Below are 18857 nucleotides of genomic sequence, written 5' to 3'. Positions count from 1 at the left end.
AAATAGCTGGAGGCACCTAAAAGCTCTGAAGTAGGACTCAACCCAGGTGTGGCTGAACACAGACCCTGATCTCCTTTCATTAGTGTTTGAGAGTAGTGGTCATAATAATTATTAATATTATTTTGAATCCTTACTATGCGCCAGGACCTGTGCTGAGCACTAGAGGTGAATGATCTTACGTAACCCGAGCAGCTCTGTGAAGCACAAACCATTACTATGAACACCATATTGCAGAGGGACTGGCCATGGTTGGGGGTGGGGAGGGACCCTTCCAGGAAGTCCTCCCAGGCAGGGCTCAGTAGAGACCCTGAGTCACGTCCACTGGGCTTTCATCCCTCCTTCCCCAGCAGGGATGGTTGCCATGTGCGGGTTACACCACAGCTCCATGTCTGAAGTCATCCTTAAGGGTTTCCCAGCCAATGGTAGTGGGAAACTCACAGGATCAAAATAAAGAGGGTGAGCTGTCAAAGAGATCACATGCTACTAACATTTGGCAAATTACCAACGCAAATAGACAATTCACCAGTAAAAGTTGGGTAATTAGGCATTGAACATTATAAACAACAACAAAAAGAACATTATATCAAAAACCAATGTGTACTATACCTTAGCTAATTGAATTTAAATTTTTAAAAAGTTGGGTTTGATAAGTTCTTTAGAGACTTTGGATCTGATATGTCATTTGCAAATATCTTCTCCCATTCTGTTGGTTGTCTTTTGGTTTTGTTGACTGTTTCCTTGCTGTGAAAAAGCTTTTTATCTTGATGAAGACCCAATAGTTCATTTTTGCTCTTGCTTCCCTTGTTTTTGGCGATATGTCTAGGAAGAAGTTGTGTCAGCTGAGGTCGAAGAGGTTGCTGCCTTGTTCTCCTCAAGGATTTTGATGGATTCCTGTCTCACATTAAGGTCTTTCATCCATTTTGAGTCTATTTTTGTGTGTGGTGTAAGGAAATGGAACTAGAGGGTATTATGCTAAGCGAAATAAGTCAATCAGAGGAAGACAATTATCATATGATCTCACTGATATGTGGAATTTAAGAAACAAGGCAGAGGATCAAAAGGGAAGAGAGGAAAAAATAAAACAAGACGAAACCAGAGAGGGAGACAAACCATAAGAGACTCCTAATCTCAGGAAACAAACTGAGGGCTGCTGGAGTGGAGGGGGGTGGGAGGGATGGGGTGGCTGAGTGATGGACATTGGGGATAGTATGTGCTACGCTGTGTATTGTGTAAGACTCATGATTCACAGACCTGTACCCCTGAAACAAATAATACAGTGTATATGTTAATAATTTTTAAAAAGGAAATTAAAAAAAAAAAGGTCTGGTATCCAAGATCTCTAAAGAACTTGTCAAACTCAACACCCAAAAAACAAATAATCCAGTCAAGAAATGGGCAGAAGACATGAACACACACTTCTCCAAAGAAGACATCCAAATGGCCAACAGACACATGAAAAAAATGCTCCACATCACTTGCCATTAGGGAAATTCAAATCAAAACCACAATGAGATACCACCTCACACCTATTATAATAGCATTTGTGGTGTTGAATCACTACGCTGTACAATCGAAATTAATGTAACATCATGTGGCAACTTACTTCAAGTAAAAAAAATTTTTTTATAAATTTTTTTCTTCTCATTTTATTTTTTAAGGTTTTTGCTTAAATTCCAGTTAGTTTTTTTTTTTTTAAAGATTTTATTTATTTATTCGACGGAGAGAGAGACAGCCAGTGAGAGAAGGAACACAAGCAGGGGGAATGGGAGAGGAAGAAGCAGGCTCACAGCAGAAGAGCCCGATGTGGGGCTCGATCCCATCATGCCGGGATCACGCCCTGAGCCAAAGGCAGACGCCCAACTGTTGTGCCACCCAGGCGCCCCAAAGTAAAAAAAATTTTTAACATTATTTCCTGAAAAAAAAAACTGGTTTCTTAAGGCTGGTGGTTATAGGTGTTGGGGAAGAAATGGGCACTGAATGGGTAGAGGTTTCCTTTTTCGGTGACAAAAATTTTTCAAATTGATTGTGGTGATGACCACATAACTCTGAATATACTAGAGACCAACCGACTTGTGTACTTTAAATGGGTGAATTATACGGCATGTGGACCATATCTCAACAAAGCTGTTTGATTACAAATAAAACTGATTTCCAAGACACAACCAGGGAGGAAGAAGAAGAAAAGGTCACATTTATTGAGCACCTGTTACGTCATGGGTGTTGTCACACATCTTTTGACCAACCTTACTAGCTAGTCATTGTTAACCCCATTGTACAGATGAGGGTATGGTCATCCTTCTACCTTCTTCTAAAACCACCTTCACACTGGCCACTTAGATGCCAGAGGGATAGAGTTTGCTAAGGAAAGTCTTCTTCATGGCGGTCTTCAGCTCCTTATTCCTGAGACTGAAGATGATGGGACTGAGGAAGGGCGTGAGGACTGTGTAGGTGATGGCCATCAGGGTGTTGCTTTCCTGGGAGTGCAGACTCTTGGGCTTGAGGTAGATGATAGAGGCAAAGCCATAGTGCACAATGACCACAATGAGGTGGGATGCACAGGTGGAGAAGGCTTTGTGCCGGCCTTCAGCAGAGGGGATTTTCAAGATGGCAGCCCCAATTAAGGTGTAGGAGAGGAGGATGAGGAGAAAGCAGCCCAACAAGACAGTGATACATACCAGCCCCACACCCAGGGCCACCACTGGTACATCAGTTCCACAGGCCAGCTTCAAGAGAGGAGGCACATGACATAAAAAATGGTGGATCTCATTGGGTCCACAGAAGGTGAGGTGGAAAATGGCTGTGGCCACGACCAACCCTATGACTGAGCCACCAGCCCAGGACCAAGCCACCAAGCAGATGCAGGCACGTGGGCTCATGAACACGCTGTAGCGCAAGGGGTGGCAGATGGCCACATAGCGGTCGTAGCCCATGATGGTGAGCAGGAAAGAGTGGGTGAAGCCGAATGTGAAGGAGAAGAACATCTGGCTGGCACAGGCCCCAAAGGCAATGGTGCGCTGGGTGGAGAGCAGGTCAGCCAGCAGGCGGGGCGTGATGGCCAAGGTGTAGAGGATCTCGGAGATGGACAGGGTGCACAGGAAGAGGTACATGGGCGTGTGCAGGCCGCGCTCACTCTGGACAGTGACCATGATGAGCAGGTTCCCCAGCAGTGTGAACAGGTACATGAGCAGGAACAGCAGGAAGAAGATGGGCAGGAGATGTGGAGGGAAGTTGGAGAAGCCCACGAGGATGAATTCAGACACGGAGCTGTGGTTTAGACCCATAGTGGTGGCCATCCCTGGGTGGAGAGAGAGTGAAGGCTGCCTGGTGGGAAGGAGCTCTGGGTCTGTGCTGAGCCAGCCTGGGAGGACTTACCTGTTGGGGGGGGCCCTCGCCCTGGAGACCATGGCCAGTCCCTCTGCCATCCGCTGCCTATGATGACTGTCAGTGCTCTGCAGAGCTGTTTGGGGTTCACAGAAGATAGTGAGCCTCAATTGTGTAGTGCAAGCCCAGGTGCATAGTAAGAACACAATAAAAAGTAATACTGATAATAATAATTACAACTACTATTATTACTAGTATTGACTCCATGAACAATCACCTGGTTTCCCTGCCTTTGAACATGCTGGCCACTCCATGCTTCTCTACATCTCTGTGATTTCCAATCCTTCCTGAATTTTACATGCAAGCTACTCCCTAATTGCTCTCTTCAGCTGGAGGTCCCCTCTCCTGTTGGCATGGAGAGGATGTAGATTCTGGTTAATTCTCAGCATTATCCTTTACCAGCTCACTGAGAACATGGAATAATAATCCTTATGCCACAAGGCTTTTGTGACACTCAGGGGAGCTGATTCACACTCAGCTCTTAGCTACTGTTGCTGTTGTGTGGTGTAACTTGTGTGACTCCCCACAAGGACACAGCACTGACCAGCATCAGCAGAGTCACATTCTCTGACCCCTGCTGGGCACTCTATCTCTGGTCACTTACCAATGCTCTTCTCTGAATGTCCTTCCCTCTCCTCGAGCCCTACCCACTCTCCTCTCCCCAACCTCCTGCTTTGTGGAGCAACCAAGGCTCACGGCTGTGGCTTCTCTCATAATCCTTCCCCGAGTGGCAACAGACTCACATGTGCCCCAGCTCCCTGTGAGGGCAGCTGTCCTTCCAAGCACCTGCTCCATCCAGTGTTCCTTCTCTGTCTTTCTGTCTCTCTGTCTTCCTCTCTCTGCCACCAACAGACTTGATGCAAAAATGCAACATCTTTTTTAAAATGCAGGATGGATCCAAGATGAATGGATAAACAAAAAGGGCTATAGCCATATGACGGAATATCTTTAAGGCATACAGAAGCAGGAAGTACTGACACCCGCTGCAACATGGATGAACCTCAAAGACAACATGCTGAGTGAATGAAGCCAGCCACAAAGACCACATAGTGTATGATTTCATTTATTGGAAATATCCAGAATAGGTAAACGCATCAAGACAGAAAGCAGATTAGCGGATGTCAGGGAACGGGAGTAGGGGGTGAATGGAGAGTGACTGTTAATGGGTTACAGATTACCGTCTGGGGTGGTGAAATATCTTGGAACGAATAGAATGTTGGTGGAACAACACTGTGAATGTTTCGATGGCACTGTGTTGTGCCATTTAAAATGGCAAGGATGTGGAGAAATTGGAACTCTGTGCATTGTTGGCGGGATTGCAGAGTCGTGCAACAGCTATGGAAAACAGTATGAATGGTCCTCAGAAAATTAAAAATAGAGCTCCCTACGCCTTGGCCATCCCTCTTCTGGACATATATGCAAACGTGGCAAAAGCAGGGTCTGGCAGAGATATTTGCACACTCCTGGTCATAGCCGCACTGGTCACAATAGCGATGAGGGAGAAACAACTGCGAAGTCCATTGGAGGATGAACGGATAAACAAGATGTGATATAGCCATATTATGGAATATCATTCAACCTTGAAAGGAAGGAAATCCTGTCACATGCTACAACATGAATGGGCCTTGAGAACATTATGCTATGTGGAATCAGCCAGTCCCCAAAAGGAGAAATCCTGTAGGATCGGGGTTATGTGAGGTAGCTAAAACGGTCCAATTCATAGAGACAAAGTAGAATGGAGGTTGCCAAGGTCGATGGGAGTGGGAAATGGGAGTTTTGTTTAATGGGTATAGAGTTTCTGTTTAGCAAGATGAAAAGAGTTCTGCAGATCCGTTACACAGCAATGTGAATATACTGCACGCCACCGAACTGCATACTTAAAAATGCTTAAGATAATAAATTTTATATTGTGTGTCTTTTACACCTCAAAGTACGAACACGTGCTACAACATAAATGAACCTTGAAAACGTCATGCTATGTGAAAAAAAGCCAGGCACAAAAGATTGTCTGAACAAAAGGTTGTCTGATTCCATTAATATGAAATACCCAAAATATGCAAATGCAGAGACACAGCAAGAAGCTTAGGGGTTGGGGGAAGCTGCAGCCTGGGGAGGGAGGGGAATGGGGAAGTGACTACTAATGAAGGCAATGTTTCCTTTTGGGGTGATGAAAATATTTTGCAACTACAAAGGGGTGCTGGTTGCACAACATTGTGAATGTGCTAAATGCCAATGATTTGTACAATTCCAAATGGTTAGTTCTCTCTTATGTGAATTTTGCCCCTTTTTTTAAGAAAGCAAATGGGCCTTCCTCGGCCCTCCTCTACCTCTGTGCTGCCTGTCCCTGGGTCACAGCCCAGCCTGTTCCCAGAAAATGAGAGAGTGAGTGCCTACGCCCAGAGGGGAGATCAGGGAAGAGGAGCCCACCACCTGCCCTTAGCCTTCCTGTGCCTTCCAGGGCAGCCTCTGATCCTCTGCCCAGGTGTGTGAGACAGCAGAAGGGGAGACACCTCAGAACAGCTCTACTCAGGGGTGGACACCCTCCTGTTCTTACAGACTGGGATCTGGGTGCCTCTGTGTGTCACAAACACCTACATATGGGTGTGTCCCCACACCTCCACATACCTGCCTTCCACCACCCCAACTACCACTGCACAGCTGCCTCAAGCTCACACACCAGATAGGCACACAGCAGGCCCCCATGCACCTGGGGCGCGCATTCAGACCCGCGCACTCACACAGATGCGGAGACCCCGCCACACGGATGGACCCACACACCTGCAGAGTCGCGGCCACAGGCACACCTGCAGGTGCACACAGACGTACACTCTCACAGTATGACACAGCAGAAGTGCGAAGACGGTGACTAACGCCGGGGGTCCTTGGCAGACAACCTTCATGCTAAGACCTGCGGAGGCAGCCAGGAGGCTCAGGGGAAGCGCATGGACTCTGCGCACACCGCCCAGCCTGGATGCGCGATTGCGGAATTAGAGGCCTCTGCCCAGGCACAGTTCTGGATCCCAAGATCCACCCCAACATTCTTATTATCCACTGTCCTTCCCAGGGAACCCACGCTTGCATCACCTCCTCCTGAAAGGCACCCAGGGTCACACACTCGCCTCTGTTGGCAGGGTCGGCCACTGGGAGAAGTCTGGGGGCGTCGCAGAGGAAACCCTGGGTCCCCTCACTCACACTCAACACCAGGAGCTCAGAAGTGGGGTGGGCAGGGCTGGAGGCTGCACCTGCACTTTCTCTAGCTGTATTTGAGTGGCATTCCAAGGCTTCCCAGGGGAGGCTGCCTGTGGACTCAGGCTGTGGGCGGGGCCACCCGCAGGCCCCAGAGTCAGGAGGGTGGGGGCGGGGGCGGGGGCTGGGGGAGGCCCTCAGGGAGACTTCCAGAGGCTTCCCTGAGATTAGCCCAGAGCAGTACAGGTAGCCTCCAAACCTTCCCTGAGGCCTCCCAGCTGCGCTGTGCAGGGAATGGTTAATCCAGGAGATGGAGGTGACAAGACTGCCTCTAACTGGACAGGGGAAGGAATACAAAAGGGTCGCTGGCGCCCCTCCCCTACTCTCTGAGCATACTCCTTTGTGCTCATGCATGGTGGACTATGGACACTCCATTCCCAAAGCTCAAGCCCCATCCACACCCCACACACAGGCACCCCTGGGCCATCCCAGAGAGGACAGCACAGTTGCCCAGAGCTTTGGTGGGGAAACCCTGGGTCCCGGCCCTGGGAGTGGTCCAGAGGAGGGGCTGATATCTGGCCTCTGCAGAAGCAGAGGTCCTGGGCCACCGATGGAATCTCTAAGGCATGGCCCTGCTCTGGGCCCAGGCTGACCCAGGCTGAGCCCTGAGGAGGGAGGGAGGAGACAGTGCCAAGCCCTCACAGCTCCCAGCAGCCAGGCTTGCCTTGCTCTTGGGCCACAGTGCAGCTCAGTGTCCACTCTCCTCCCTCCCTGTGTTCTCACGACCAGGTCCCCCATGCTGGTGTGAACACATATGTCCTAGAAGACACCATCCCCCCTTGCATTAGTTTCCTGGGGCTGAGGAGACAAATTGCCACAAGCTGGGTGACTCAAAAAACCAGAAATGTGCTCTCTCACAGCTCTGGCGGCCACGTGTCAGCAAGGTAGTTCCTTCTAGAGGCTCTGAGGGAGGACCAGCCCTATGCCTCTCTGCCGGCTTCTGCTGGCTGCAAGCACCATGACTGCATCATGCCAATCTCTACCTGTGTTTTCACATGAACTTCTCCTTGTGTCTGTGTGTCCTCTCCTCTCCTTATAAGGACACCAGTCATTAGACACCAGACATTTAAGGGCCCAACACTCAAGACGATTTCATCTTGCGATCCTTCCCTAAATACATCTGTGAAGACCCTATTAAAAACACGGTCACTATGGACTCTTGGAAACAAACTGAGGGCTTCAGGGGGTGGGGGATTGGGATAGGCCAGAGATGGGTATTAAGGAGGGCACGTATTGCATGGTGCACTGGGTGTAATACACAAACAATGAATCATGGAACACTGCATCAAAACCTAATGATGTGCTGTATGGTGACTAACATAACGTAATAAAAAATTATTATAAAAATAAATAAATAAAAATAAAAAACTAAAAACACGGTCACTTCTGAGGTTCCAAATGGACTTGCATTTCTGACCGACACTATTGTAACCCACTACAGCATCCCCCCTGATTCAGTTCTCTGCTTCAGCTCTCACCTCTACACCTGCTTCCTACACAACATCAGAGGGATCCTGCTAAACAAACCACAGTACATCCTCCCCCCTGCTTGGAACCAGCCATGGCTCCCTAGTTCCAGATGCTTCACTGCAGCCAAAAGTCTGGTCCTTGTTAGCCTCTGCAGGTTCCGCTCTCTGCTGCCTCTCCCTCTTCCAACACGGCACCCCAGCTCTGTGTCTCTAGGCTAAAATGAGATGCGACCATTTTCAATTTCTTGAGGGTAACAAACAATATCATCTCCAGGTCCCACTGCATCCCTCATGCCCCACCCCCATCTGCTTCTATCAACCGGTCTCAGGTCACATGCCACCTCCTCCAGGAAGCCTATCCTGCATCGCCACACCCCAGACTTGGCCAAGTGCCCCTCTGACTCCTCGCTTGCCTGAAGTCCCCATCCCATGGTGCTGTCATCACCTGGTTATGGGTCTGTGTCTCCCAGTAGACTTCGACAGACCTCCTGAGGGCAGAGATGGCATCTCACTGGGAGCATGCAGTGTTCCTGGCACCCAGAATGGTAACAATTAAATGGAACAGTGAATTCTCAATAAAGATGCATTCAAGAAAACAGTGAAGGAAGGACATGCACATGCTGGGAGAACCTACAGTGGAGGAGGGAAAGGAGGGACATGGCATCTGAGCTGTAGTCTGAAGGATGAACGGCCCATGACACACGGCATCATGGAGGGAACGACAAGCAGGGGACCCAACATGAGCAAAGGCATGAAGTGCCCAGAATGGGGGCGGGGAGGCTGGGATGTCAGACAGGGGCCAAAATGTGAAGAGAATGGAGGCACCTTGGATCTACCTCTCTGGGGCCTGCAGGAGAGTGGGCTGGAAGGTGGTGCCAGCCTGGACTGAGGGTCCTGAGGACACTCTCCTCTAAGCTCTAGCCCACTGGCACAGCAGAAGACCCCGAATGTGGGGGCAATCTGGGGGATTTTCTGGCACAACTCAATTCCAGAACGGACATCACAGAAACACACGTTCAACCAAGAAATGAATTCAGGACTAAGGAGAAAAATCATTGTTGCTGCTTCTGGACACCCAGAGAGGTCAGGCTGTAAGGCTAAGGTCACAGAAGGGGGTCAATAATAAGCCAGGAGCTGGAGTGAAGCCCAAGGTCTCAGTGCCGCTGAATCTTGCAGCCCTGCCTGGAGGGGGCGCTGTGACCATGGACAAGTGGCTTGGCCTCTCTGGGCCTCACTTTCTCTTTGGTGAAATGGGGCTGAATGATAAGGAGAAGAGACACTTTGTGTTTAAAGAGCCTGGCACGCAGTAGGTGCTCAGTTGTGGTGAACGCTTCCTCCGCAACGCCCATTTTAATCTTTTTCTTGAACTATGGGTACCATGCTTTCATTTGTCTCATAGGTATTTCTTGTGAACCTACTGTGTGCCAAGCAGTGTGTGGCCACTGGAAATAAAATAACCAGTAACCAAAGTCCCTTTGAATCACAGCCTTGTAGCTTTGCTCAGTTGTTCTATGACGCAGGATTCGTGCATTTCTGGGTCTGTGCCCTAGGTCTGACCCAGGGGTGACCAAGAAATACTGACTTGATTCCTACCCCAGACATTCAGCAGCCCCCGCTGGGTGCCACAGTCAGTGCTCACAGATGCAGACGGAGAGATGGGTCTGACCAAGCCCGTCCCCAAGAGTAATGTCCTGCACCTGCTTTCCTCTACAGCACTGCGCCCCTGGCCCAGGGTATGTGGGGTACCTTTCCCTGAGTCCTGCATCTAATCCCAGGCGCATGAAAATGGCAGGACACATTAACAGACAGTGGATTTCCTTTTCGGATCTTTTTACCTCCATACGTTTCAGGGAAGTCAATGGGGCTGTAGCGTCCTGGCAGTGGGCTGCACCTTCGTGATATTTATCTCCAGGATCTGAATGACTTCAGCACTCGCCTGTCTCTCCTCCCTTGCCCAGTCACTCTTAGAGGTGGCACTCAGGTCCAGTCACTTTCCATCTCGGTCCAAACTAGAAACACCACGATTGTGTATAGGAGAAAATTCGCACTGTGGATTGAGCTGTTAAGTCAAGTTGAAAAACTCTTCAAACCCTTGGTCATAATCTTGTTTAAGAAGTCCCCCCTCGTTTTGCTAGGCGGCTGTGTGATGGTACATGGAGGGAGGAAGCCTCATGCTTGATCTGCTCTTTGATAACTGGGTGAGGTCGGAACAGGCCACACTAGCTGGTTAGTGTGATAAGCATGACCAGCCTCGGTACCCAAAGCCTATGGGCCAGATAACTCTTATCTCCCACTCAGACAACGTCCAGCCCCAGCTAGCGTGTGTCCAACAGCTGTGTGTGCAATGTCTGAGCCCTTCTCTGGGGACCCAACGGTGACGAGGACTGACATGCCTGCTCCTGTGGACATGACAGTAGAGGGGAGAAGGCGGGTGATGAGTACCTGAATGTAGTCAAGAATATGAGATGTTTGAGGAAGGGAAGGTGGTGGGCTATGAGAGCAGGGCAGATGGCGGGGGTATTATGGAGAAGGGGGCATTTCGGCTGAGGCTTTCTGCTCCAGAGGTAGAGTGTGAGGAAAGGGTGCATCAGGCAGAGGGAACAGCCTGTGCCAGGCATCTGAGGTGGGAAGATGACTGTCCATGTAAGGAACAGAAGAAAGCCAATGTGACAGGAGGCTTGAACAGGAGGGGAGAAGTGAGTGGCTCAAGATGGCTTAAAGACACACACGGATCCAAACAAAAGGACCCTATTCCATAGAGCCAGCTGCCACGGGACGGCCCTCATCGACACGAAATACTGGCTGTGATACACACACAAGAGGGTAGGTGGTTCCTCTCATGTCATTCACATACTCACCCCTGGAAAGTGAATTTCAGGTAAATTAGGGATGAGCCATTCATATTTCAGAAGGATTTTGCAGCAGACATACTTTCTGTAGCGTTGTACTGAGAGACGAGTTGTTTTCTCAGCCAGTTTTAGTGAACACCTATCAGGTGCCTGGCTCTGGCAACACAATACTAAGCTAGTTTGGCTTGGTCCTACCCTCTCAGGGCTGCTAGTCTAGTGGGGAAGGAGGGAAGGAGTTGATCAGGTAATATCTATAATGCAGTGCAGTGAGCATTCCTGTGGAAGTAGAAATCTTAGCTGCCCTCAGAGCTCTAGGGACCTTTGTCCCTGTCTGTGCCTAGCAGCATGGAGTGTTCACAATGGCCACTTGCCACCACGTGGTTTACAGGCTATGGTTCTGCCAAGGTGCATAGTGTAGAACTTGGCCACTCTGAGCTCCAGGAAACTGGTGCGTGGGCCAAGACATGGTCACCTCCATTTCCCACCTACGTCTCTTGGTGCTAATCAAACACCAAGCCTGAGCTTGAGACTAAGTGGGAAAACTATCTGGGGACCATTCCTCTGGAGTGCACTGAAGCCGTGGCTCTGTCTCCACCCCAGCCCTGAGATGTGCACTGAAACTCATCTGCTTGAAGCCAATCCTTAGGGATTCTTTAATTTCCACAAATGAAGTGGAGATGGGGAATTGTGTGTCAACTTTTAATGAGTTCCCAGGTCTCACTTAAAATCCTGTCACTTGTTCAATAATGAACCAGGGTCTTGGCTTCTAGGGATTGGTATGTCAGCCGGGCTGGGCAGGTTATGCAGGGAAGGGGTCCCATCATGCTCTTTAACGCCATTGACTGACTCCTGAGGAGCCTAACTCTGTTCGCCTCTCTGTGTCCTCTAGGAACAGACCCAGAGGCCCTGGCAGGTGGGCTCCGAGCACGTGAGGGCAGGGCGGGAGGTGGCAGCATCAGACAATTCTACTAATTGCTTGGTACCCCAACAAGACGTCACTTCCACTGAATTCTCTGGGAGCTTTTTGTTTACTTCTTCAAACAAAGACTAACAAGCCACCAGTGTGTTTGTTCAGCTCTCTTCATGTTCTTAAACACAGATTAATAGGCAAGGAGAGACTTAGTGTAGTAGCTGGGGTGGCTCTGTGCCTCAGGGCACCGACTCACATCAGACAGACTCAGGTGGAAATCCTGGCCCAGCCACTTCCTGGTTGTGGCGCCTTGGTCAAATGACCACACCGTTCTGATTCTCTGTCTGAAACTGGGGATGCCAATAGTCATAGTCCCTGCCTAGTGTATAAACTGTCTGGTCCTTAGCAAATGTTCAGTAAGTGCTCCATACTGTTATTTCATCACCTGGGAGAGCCCTGTAGGAGTCTGGGTATATAGTGACCATCTCCCTGTTTACCCACCTTACCCCATGCCTTTGGAACCTATCCATCCATTCATCTATCAAGCATTATTGAGTGATTTCTGTGTTCCAGGCCCTGGAAATTCAAATGCAGAGCAAGCAAGTTGAGGTTCCTTCTGGTTTTCCCTTCTCCTGGGGAGACACTCATTTAGGAAAATATGAGTTTATCATTCACACAAATAAATGCTAATTTCAAGGAAATGGATTTATGGTTGCGGTTCTTGGGCTAGACGTAGCACCAAAGTCAACAATAAATGGATATTATGTCAGAATCAGAGTGGGCTGTGATGAACTTATTTTCCTGGATTTGTACCCTTCCTCAGTGAGCATCAGGTCCCACTGTCATTTGTCCAAACCTACCGTCATAAGCATGCTATGAAGGTGCATATGCAGGTTGTGTCTTTCCATAATGTTAGCTTTATTCAGTCCTAAAATAAGGTTAACATAATTGTAAAGCAGGTTCAGGATTCTAAACTCAGTGAGATTTTACTTCCTATTTAACTTGGCTTCATACATGTCACACAAAGCAAGCACAAGACAAAGTCAAACAACAAGCAAAAAACAACAAGGTGTAAAAAGTTCAGGACCAGATGGCGGAGGAGTAGGGGACCCCTTTTTCAGCCGGTCCCCTGAGTCGAGCTGGATAGGTAACAGACCAGCCTAAATAACCACGGAATCAGCCTGAGACGCAGGAAGATGCATCTGGATCTCTACAAATGAACATCCCCAGCGCTGAGTATTGAGGTATGAAGCGGGGAGCCATGAAACCGTGCACAGATATCGGAAGATAAACGGAACGGGGAGGGAGCCGCCGCGTTTGGGCGCTGGGAAGTGGCAGCCACCTGCACGAGGGAGCGGGTGGACTCAGGGACGGCACCCGCAAGAGAGCTGACTGAGACTGGTGAGCCGTGAACGCGCACCACCAGGCTTCTCATGGAACACTGGAATCCCGGTGTGCTCAAGGGATCCAGACTGAGACCGGGAGCTCCTGGAGCATGCGCGGGGCGGCTGGCGGCTGGTGGGCCACCTGCACGGGGGAGCGGGCGGACTCGCGGTCGGCACCCGAGAAACAGCAGACTGAGACCATGAACCGGGTGCGCGCGCCACCAGGCTTCTCACGGAACTCCGGAATCGGGGTGTGCTCACCGGGCATAGACTGAGACCGGGAGACCTGGGAGCGCGCGGGGCGGCCGGTGGCTGGCGGCATTAGAAACACAAAGGACAGAGACGCGCCAGCCCTGGAAGTGAGGGCAGGGACGCCGGGTATGGGGCGCACAACCCGGGACGCTGCAGGGTTGAGCAGCACCAACAGTAACAGAGTTAAAGTGGCCAGAACATCAGTGGAGAACGGACCGCAATCCCTCTGTTCTGTGACAATGCCGCCTCTGCTGCTCTGACTCTCAGAAGAGGCATAGCCAACCGCCAGGGAAAGCCGCCAGAGAACAAAAGCCTGGAAATACCGGCTCAGAGAGTGCCCATCCCCATCCCCCCTCACAGGGGACACGGAGACTCTACCCAAACAGGGTTGCATGAGTATCGGTGCGGCAGGCCCCTCCCCCAGAACACAGAAGGCAGGCTGAAAAATCAAGAAGCTCACAACCTGGGGCGCCTGGGTGGTGCAGTCATTGAGCGCCTGTCTCTGGCTTAGGGCGTGATCCCGGCGTTCCGGAAAGGAGTCCCTCATCGGGCTCCTCCGCTGGGAGCCTGCTTCTTCCTCTCCCACTCCCCTGCTTCTGTTCCCGTTCTTGCTGACTGTCTGTCTCCCTCTCTCAGATAAATAAATAAATAAAATCTTTAAAGAAGAAGCCCACATCCCTAAGATCCCTATAAAACAAGGGGCATGGCCTGGGACCCAGTCAATAATTTGGGCTCTGGACAACCCCGCAACCTCTCCTCATCAGAATGACAAGAAGGAGAAGCCCCCCCCCAGCAAAGAAAAGACAGTGAGTCTGTGCCTCTGCCACAGAAGTAACGGATATGGATGTAACCAATTTATCAGAAATGGAATTCAGAGTAATGATGGTCAAAATGATGAGCAGAATTGAAAAAAGTATTAACGAAAAGGTTACTGAGAATATAGAATATCTAAGGATGGAAATGACAACAAACTTGACAGAAATTAAAAATTCTATGAGCCAAATGCAGGCAAAACTAGAGGCTCTGACGGCCAGGGTCACCGAAGCAGAGGAAAGGATTAGTGAATTGGAGGATGGGTTAATAGAGGAAAAAATAAAAATAGAAGATGCTCTTAAAAAAATCCATGCCCACGAATGTAGGTTACAGGAGATTACTGACTCAACGAAACGATCCAATGTTAGAATCATCGGCATCCCCGAGGGGGTGGAGAAAAACAGAGGTCTAGAAGAGATATTTGAACAAATTGTAGCTGAAAACTTCCCTAATCTAGCAAGGGAAACAAACATTCGTGTCCAAGAGGCAGAGAGGACCCCTCCCAAGCTCAACCATGACAAACCTACGCCACGTCACGTCATAGTGCATTTCGCAAATATTAGATCCAAGGATACAGTATTGAAAGCGGCCAGGGCAAAGAAATTTCTCACGTACCAAGGCAAAGGCATCAGAATTACGTCAGACCTGTCTACACAGACCTGGAATGAGAGAAAGGGTTGGGGGAGCATATTTAAAGCTCTTTCAGAGAAAAACATGCAGCCAAGGATCCTTTATCCAGCAAGGCTGTCATTCAGAATTGATGGAGAAATAAAGACATTCCAGAATCGCCAGTCATTAACCAATTTCGTAACCATGAAACCAGCCCTACAGGAGATATTAAGGGGGGTTCTATAAAAGTAAAAAGGCCCCAAGAGTGATACAGAACAGAAAGTCACAGCCAATACAAACAAAGACTTTACTGACAACATGGCATCATTAAAAGCATATCTCTCAGTACTCAGTCTTAATATTAATGGCTTAAATTCTCCCTTACAACACCACAGGGTTGCAGATTGGATAAAAAGAAATGACCCATCCATTTGCTGTCTACAAGAGACTCATTTCGAACCCAAAGATGCATTCAGACTGAGAGTAAGGGGATGGAGTACCATCTTTCACGCAAATGGACCTCAAAAGAAAGCTGGGGTAGCAATTCTCATATCAGATAAACTGGATTTTAAACTACAGACTATAGTTAGAGATGCAGAAGGGCACTATATTATTCTTAAAGGAAGTATTCAACAAGTGGATATGACAATTATAAATATATATGCCCCCAACAGGGGAGCAGCAAGATACACAAGCCAACTCTTAACCAGAATAAAGAGACATATAAATAAAAATACATTAATAGTAGGGGACCTCAACACTCCACTATCAGAAATAGACAGAACACCCTGGCAAAAACTAAGCAAAGAATCAAAGGCTTTGAATGCCATACTCGACGAGTTGGACCTCATAGATATATATAGAACACTACACCCCAGAACCAAAGAATACTCATTCTATTCTAATGCCCATGGAACATTCTCAAGAATAGACCATGTTCTGGGACACAAAACAGGTCCCAACTGATACCAGAAGACTGAAATTATTCCCTGCATATTCTCAGACCACAACGCTCTGAAATTGGAACTCAACCACAAGGAAAAATTTGGAAGAAACTCAAACACTTGGAGACTAAGAACCATCCTGCTCAGGAATGACTCAATAAACCAGGAAATCAAAAATCAAATAAAACAATTTATGGAGACCAATGAGAATGAAAATACAACAGTCCAAAACCTATGGGATACTGCAAAGGCAGTCCTAAGGGGGAAATACATAGCCATCCAAGCCTCACTCAAAAGAATAGAAAAATCTAAAATGCAGTTTTTATATTCTCACCTCAAGAAGCTGGAACAGCAACAGAGGGACAGGCCTAATCCACACACAAGGAAGCAGTTGACCAAAATTAAAGCTGAAATCAATCAAGCAGAAACCAGAAGTACAGTAGAGCAGATCAACAGGACTAGAAGCTGGTTCTTGGAGAGAATCAATAAAATTGACAGACCACTGGCAAGACTTATCCAAAAGAAAAGAGAAAGGACCCAGATTATTAAAATTATGAATGAAAAAGGAGAGGTCACGACGAGCACCATTGAAATTGGAAGGATTATTAGAAATTTTTATCAACAGCTATATGCCAATAAACTAAGCAATCTGGAAGAGATGGAATCCTTCCTGGAAACCTATAAACTACCAAGATTGAAACAGGAAGAAATTGATTTCTTAAACAGGCCAATTAATTATGAAGAAATTGAGTCAGTGATAAACAACCTTCCAAATAACAAAACTCCAGGCCCGGACGGTTTTCCTGGGGAATTCTACCAAACATTCAAAGAAGAAATAATACCTATTCTCCTAAAGCTATTTCAAAAAATAGAAACAGAAGGAAAGCTACCAAACTCATTCTATGAGGCCAATATTACCTTGATCCCCAAACCAGGCAAAGACCCCCTCAAAAAGGAGAATTACAGACCGATCTCCCTAATGAATATGGACGCCAAAATCCTCAACAAGATACTTGCTAATAGAATCCAACAGTACATTAAAAGGATTATCCATCACGATCAAGTGGGATTCATACCTGGGATGCAAGCGTGGTTCAATATTCGCAAATCAATCAGCGTGATACATCATATCAACAAGAAAAGACTCAGGAACCATATGATCCTCTCAATCGATGCCGAAAAAGCATTTGACAAAATACAGCATCCTTTCCTGATTAAAACCCTTCAGAGTGTAGGAATAGAAGGTACATTTCTCAATCTCATAAAAGCCATCTATGAAAAGCCTACTGCAAATATTATTCTCAATGGAGAAAAGCTGGAAGCCTTTCCCTTAAGATCAGGAACACGACAAGGATGCCCACTCTCGCCACTATTATTCAACATAGTACTAGAAGTCCTTGCAACAGCAATCAGACAACAAAAAGGGATCAAAGGTATTCAAATCGGCAAAGAAGAAGTCAAAATGTCTCTCTTCGCAGATGACATGATACTCTATATGGAAAACCCAAAAGAAGCCACTCCCAAACTATTAGAAGTTATAGAGCAATTCAGTAACGTGGCGGGATACAAAATCAATGCTCAGAAATCAGTTGCATTTCTATACACGAATAACGAGACCGAAGAAAGAGAAATTAGGGAATCCATCCCATTTACAATAGCACCAAAAACCATACGTTACCTTGGAATTAACTTAACCAGAGACGTAAAGGACCTATATTCTAGAAACTATAAATCACTCTTAAAAGACATTGAGGAAGACATAAAAAGATGGAAAGATATTCCATGCTCATGGATTGGAAGAATTAACATAGTTAAAATGTCCATGCTACCCAGAGCAATCTACACTTTCAATGCTATCCCGATCAAAATACCAAGGACATTTTTCAAAGAACTGGAACAAACAGTCCTTAAATTTGTATGGAAACAGAAAAGGCCCCGAATCTCCAAGGAACTGTTGAAAAGGAAAAACAAAGCTGGGGGCATCACAATGCCGGATTTCGAGCTGTACTACAAAGCTGTGATCACAAAGACAGCATGGTACTGGCACAAAAACAGACACATAGACCAATGGAACAGAATAGAGAGCCCAGAAATGGACCCTCAGCTCTTTGGGCAACTAATATTTGATAAAGCAGGAAAAAACATCCGGTGGGAAAAAGACAGTCTCTTCAATAAATGGTGCTGGGAAAATTGGACAGCTACATGCAAAAGAATGAAACTTGACCACTATCTCACACCATACACAAAAATAAACTCCAAATGGATGAAAGACCTCAATGTGAGACAGGAATCCAGCAAAAGCCTAGAGGAGAACATAGGCAGCAACCTCTACGACATCGGCCAAAGCAACCTTTTTCATGACACATCCCCAAAGGCAAGAAAAACAAAAGTGGTACAGCCACTCTGGAAAACAGTGTGGAGGTCCCTTAAAAAGTTAAAAATTGAGCTACCCTATGATCCAGCCATTGCACTACTGGGTATTTACCCCAAAGATACAGACGTAGTGAAGAGAAGGGCCATATGCACCCCAATGTTCATAGCAGCAATGTCCACAATAGCTAAATCGTGGAAGGAGCCGAGATGCCCTTCAACAGATGACTGGATTAAGAAGTTGTGGTCCATATATACAATGGACTATTACTCAGCTATCAGAAAGAACGGGTTCTCAACATTTGCTACAACATGGACGGCACTGGAGGAGATAATGCTAAGTGAAATAAGTCAAGCAGAGAAAGACAACTATCATATGATTTCTCTCATCTATGGAACATAAGAACTAGGATGATCAGTAGGGGAAGAAAGGGATAAAGAAAGGGGAAGTAATCAGAGGGGGGAATGAAACATGAGAGACTATGGACTATGAGAAACAAACTGAGGGCCTCAGAGGGGAGGGGGGTGGAGGAATGGGATAGGCCGGTGATGGGTAGTAAGGAGGGCACGTATTGCATGGTGCACTGGGTGTTATACACAACTAATGAATCATCGAGCCTTACATCGAA

The 18857-nt window shown here is 47.6% G+C and overlaps 1 protein-coding gene across 3 annotated transcripts; it reads right to left on the bottom strand.

The window, feature by feature from the left end:
- Nucleotides 1–2333: 2333 nt before the first annotated feature.
- On the bottom strand, nt 2334–10264 carry LOC103677190 (olfactory receptor 10H2-like). Of its 3 annotated transcripts, none has more exons than XM_040628171.1 (3): nt 9932–10264; nt 3373–3457; nt 2334–3295 (listed from the first exon to the last, which is right to left on the bottom strand). In XM_040628171.1, the coding sequence occupies exons 1-3, from the start codon at nt 9935–9937 to the stop codon at nt 2334–2336; spliced, it is 1053 nt and encodes a 350-aa protein (XP_040484105.1). In that variant the 5' UTR covers nt 9938–10264. The 3 variants fall into 3 exon arrangements, with proteins under 3 accessions (XP_040484105.1, XP_008704654.2, XP_040484106.1); XM_008706432.2 differs by lacking the exon at nt 9932–10264 and adding an exon at nt 4125–4350; XM_040628172.1 differs by lacking the exon at nt 9932–10264 and adding an exon at nt 3599–3813 and having other exon boundaries at nt 2334–3457.
- Nucleotides 10265–18857: the final 8593 nt, after the last annotated feature.

This window comes from Ursus maritimus, unplaced genomic scaffold (assembly GCF_017311325.1).
Source record: "Ursus maritimus isolate PB19 unplaced genomic scaffold, ASM1731132v1 scaffold_14, whole genome shotgun sequence".
Classification (NCBI taxonomy): domain Eukaryota; kingdom Metazoa; phylum Chordata; class Mammalia; order Carnivora; family Ursidae; genus Ursus; species Ursus maritimus.
The sequence above is the reverse complement of the archived record's forward strand: the minus strand, read 5'-3'. Positions and strand labels throughout refer to the sequence as shown.

Bases quoted from the DNA above. Each gene is read 5' to 3' on its own strand.
- LOC103677190 (XM_040628171.1), bottom strand. The intron at 3,296-3,372 runs GTAAGTCCTCCC...CTCTCCACCCAG, and splicing joins GCGAGGGCCCCCCCCAACAG to GGATGGCCACCACTATGGGT.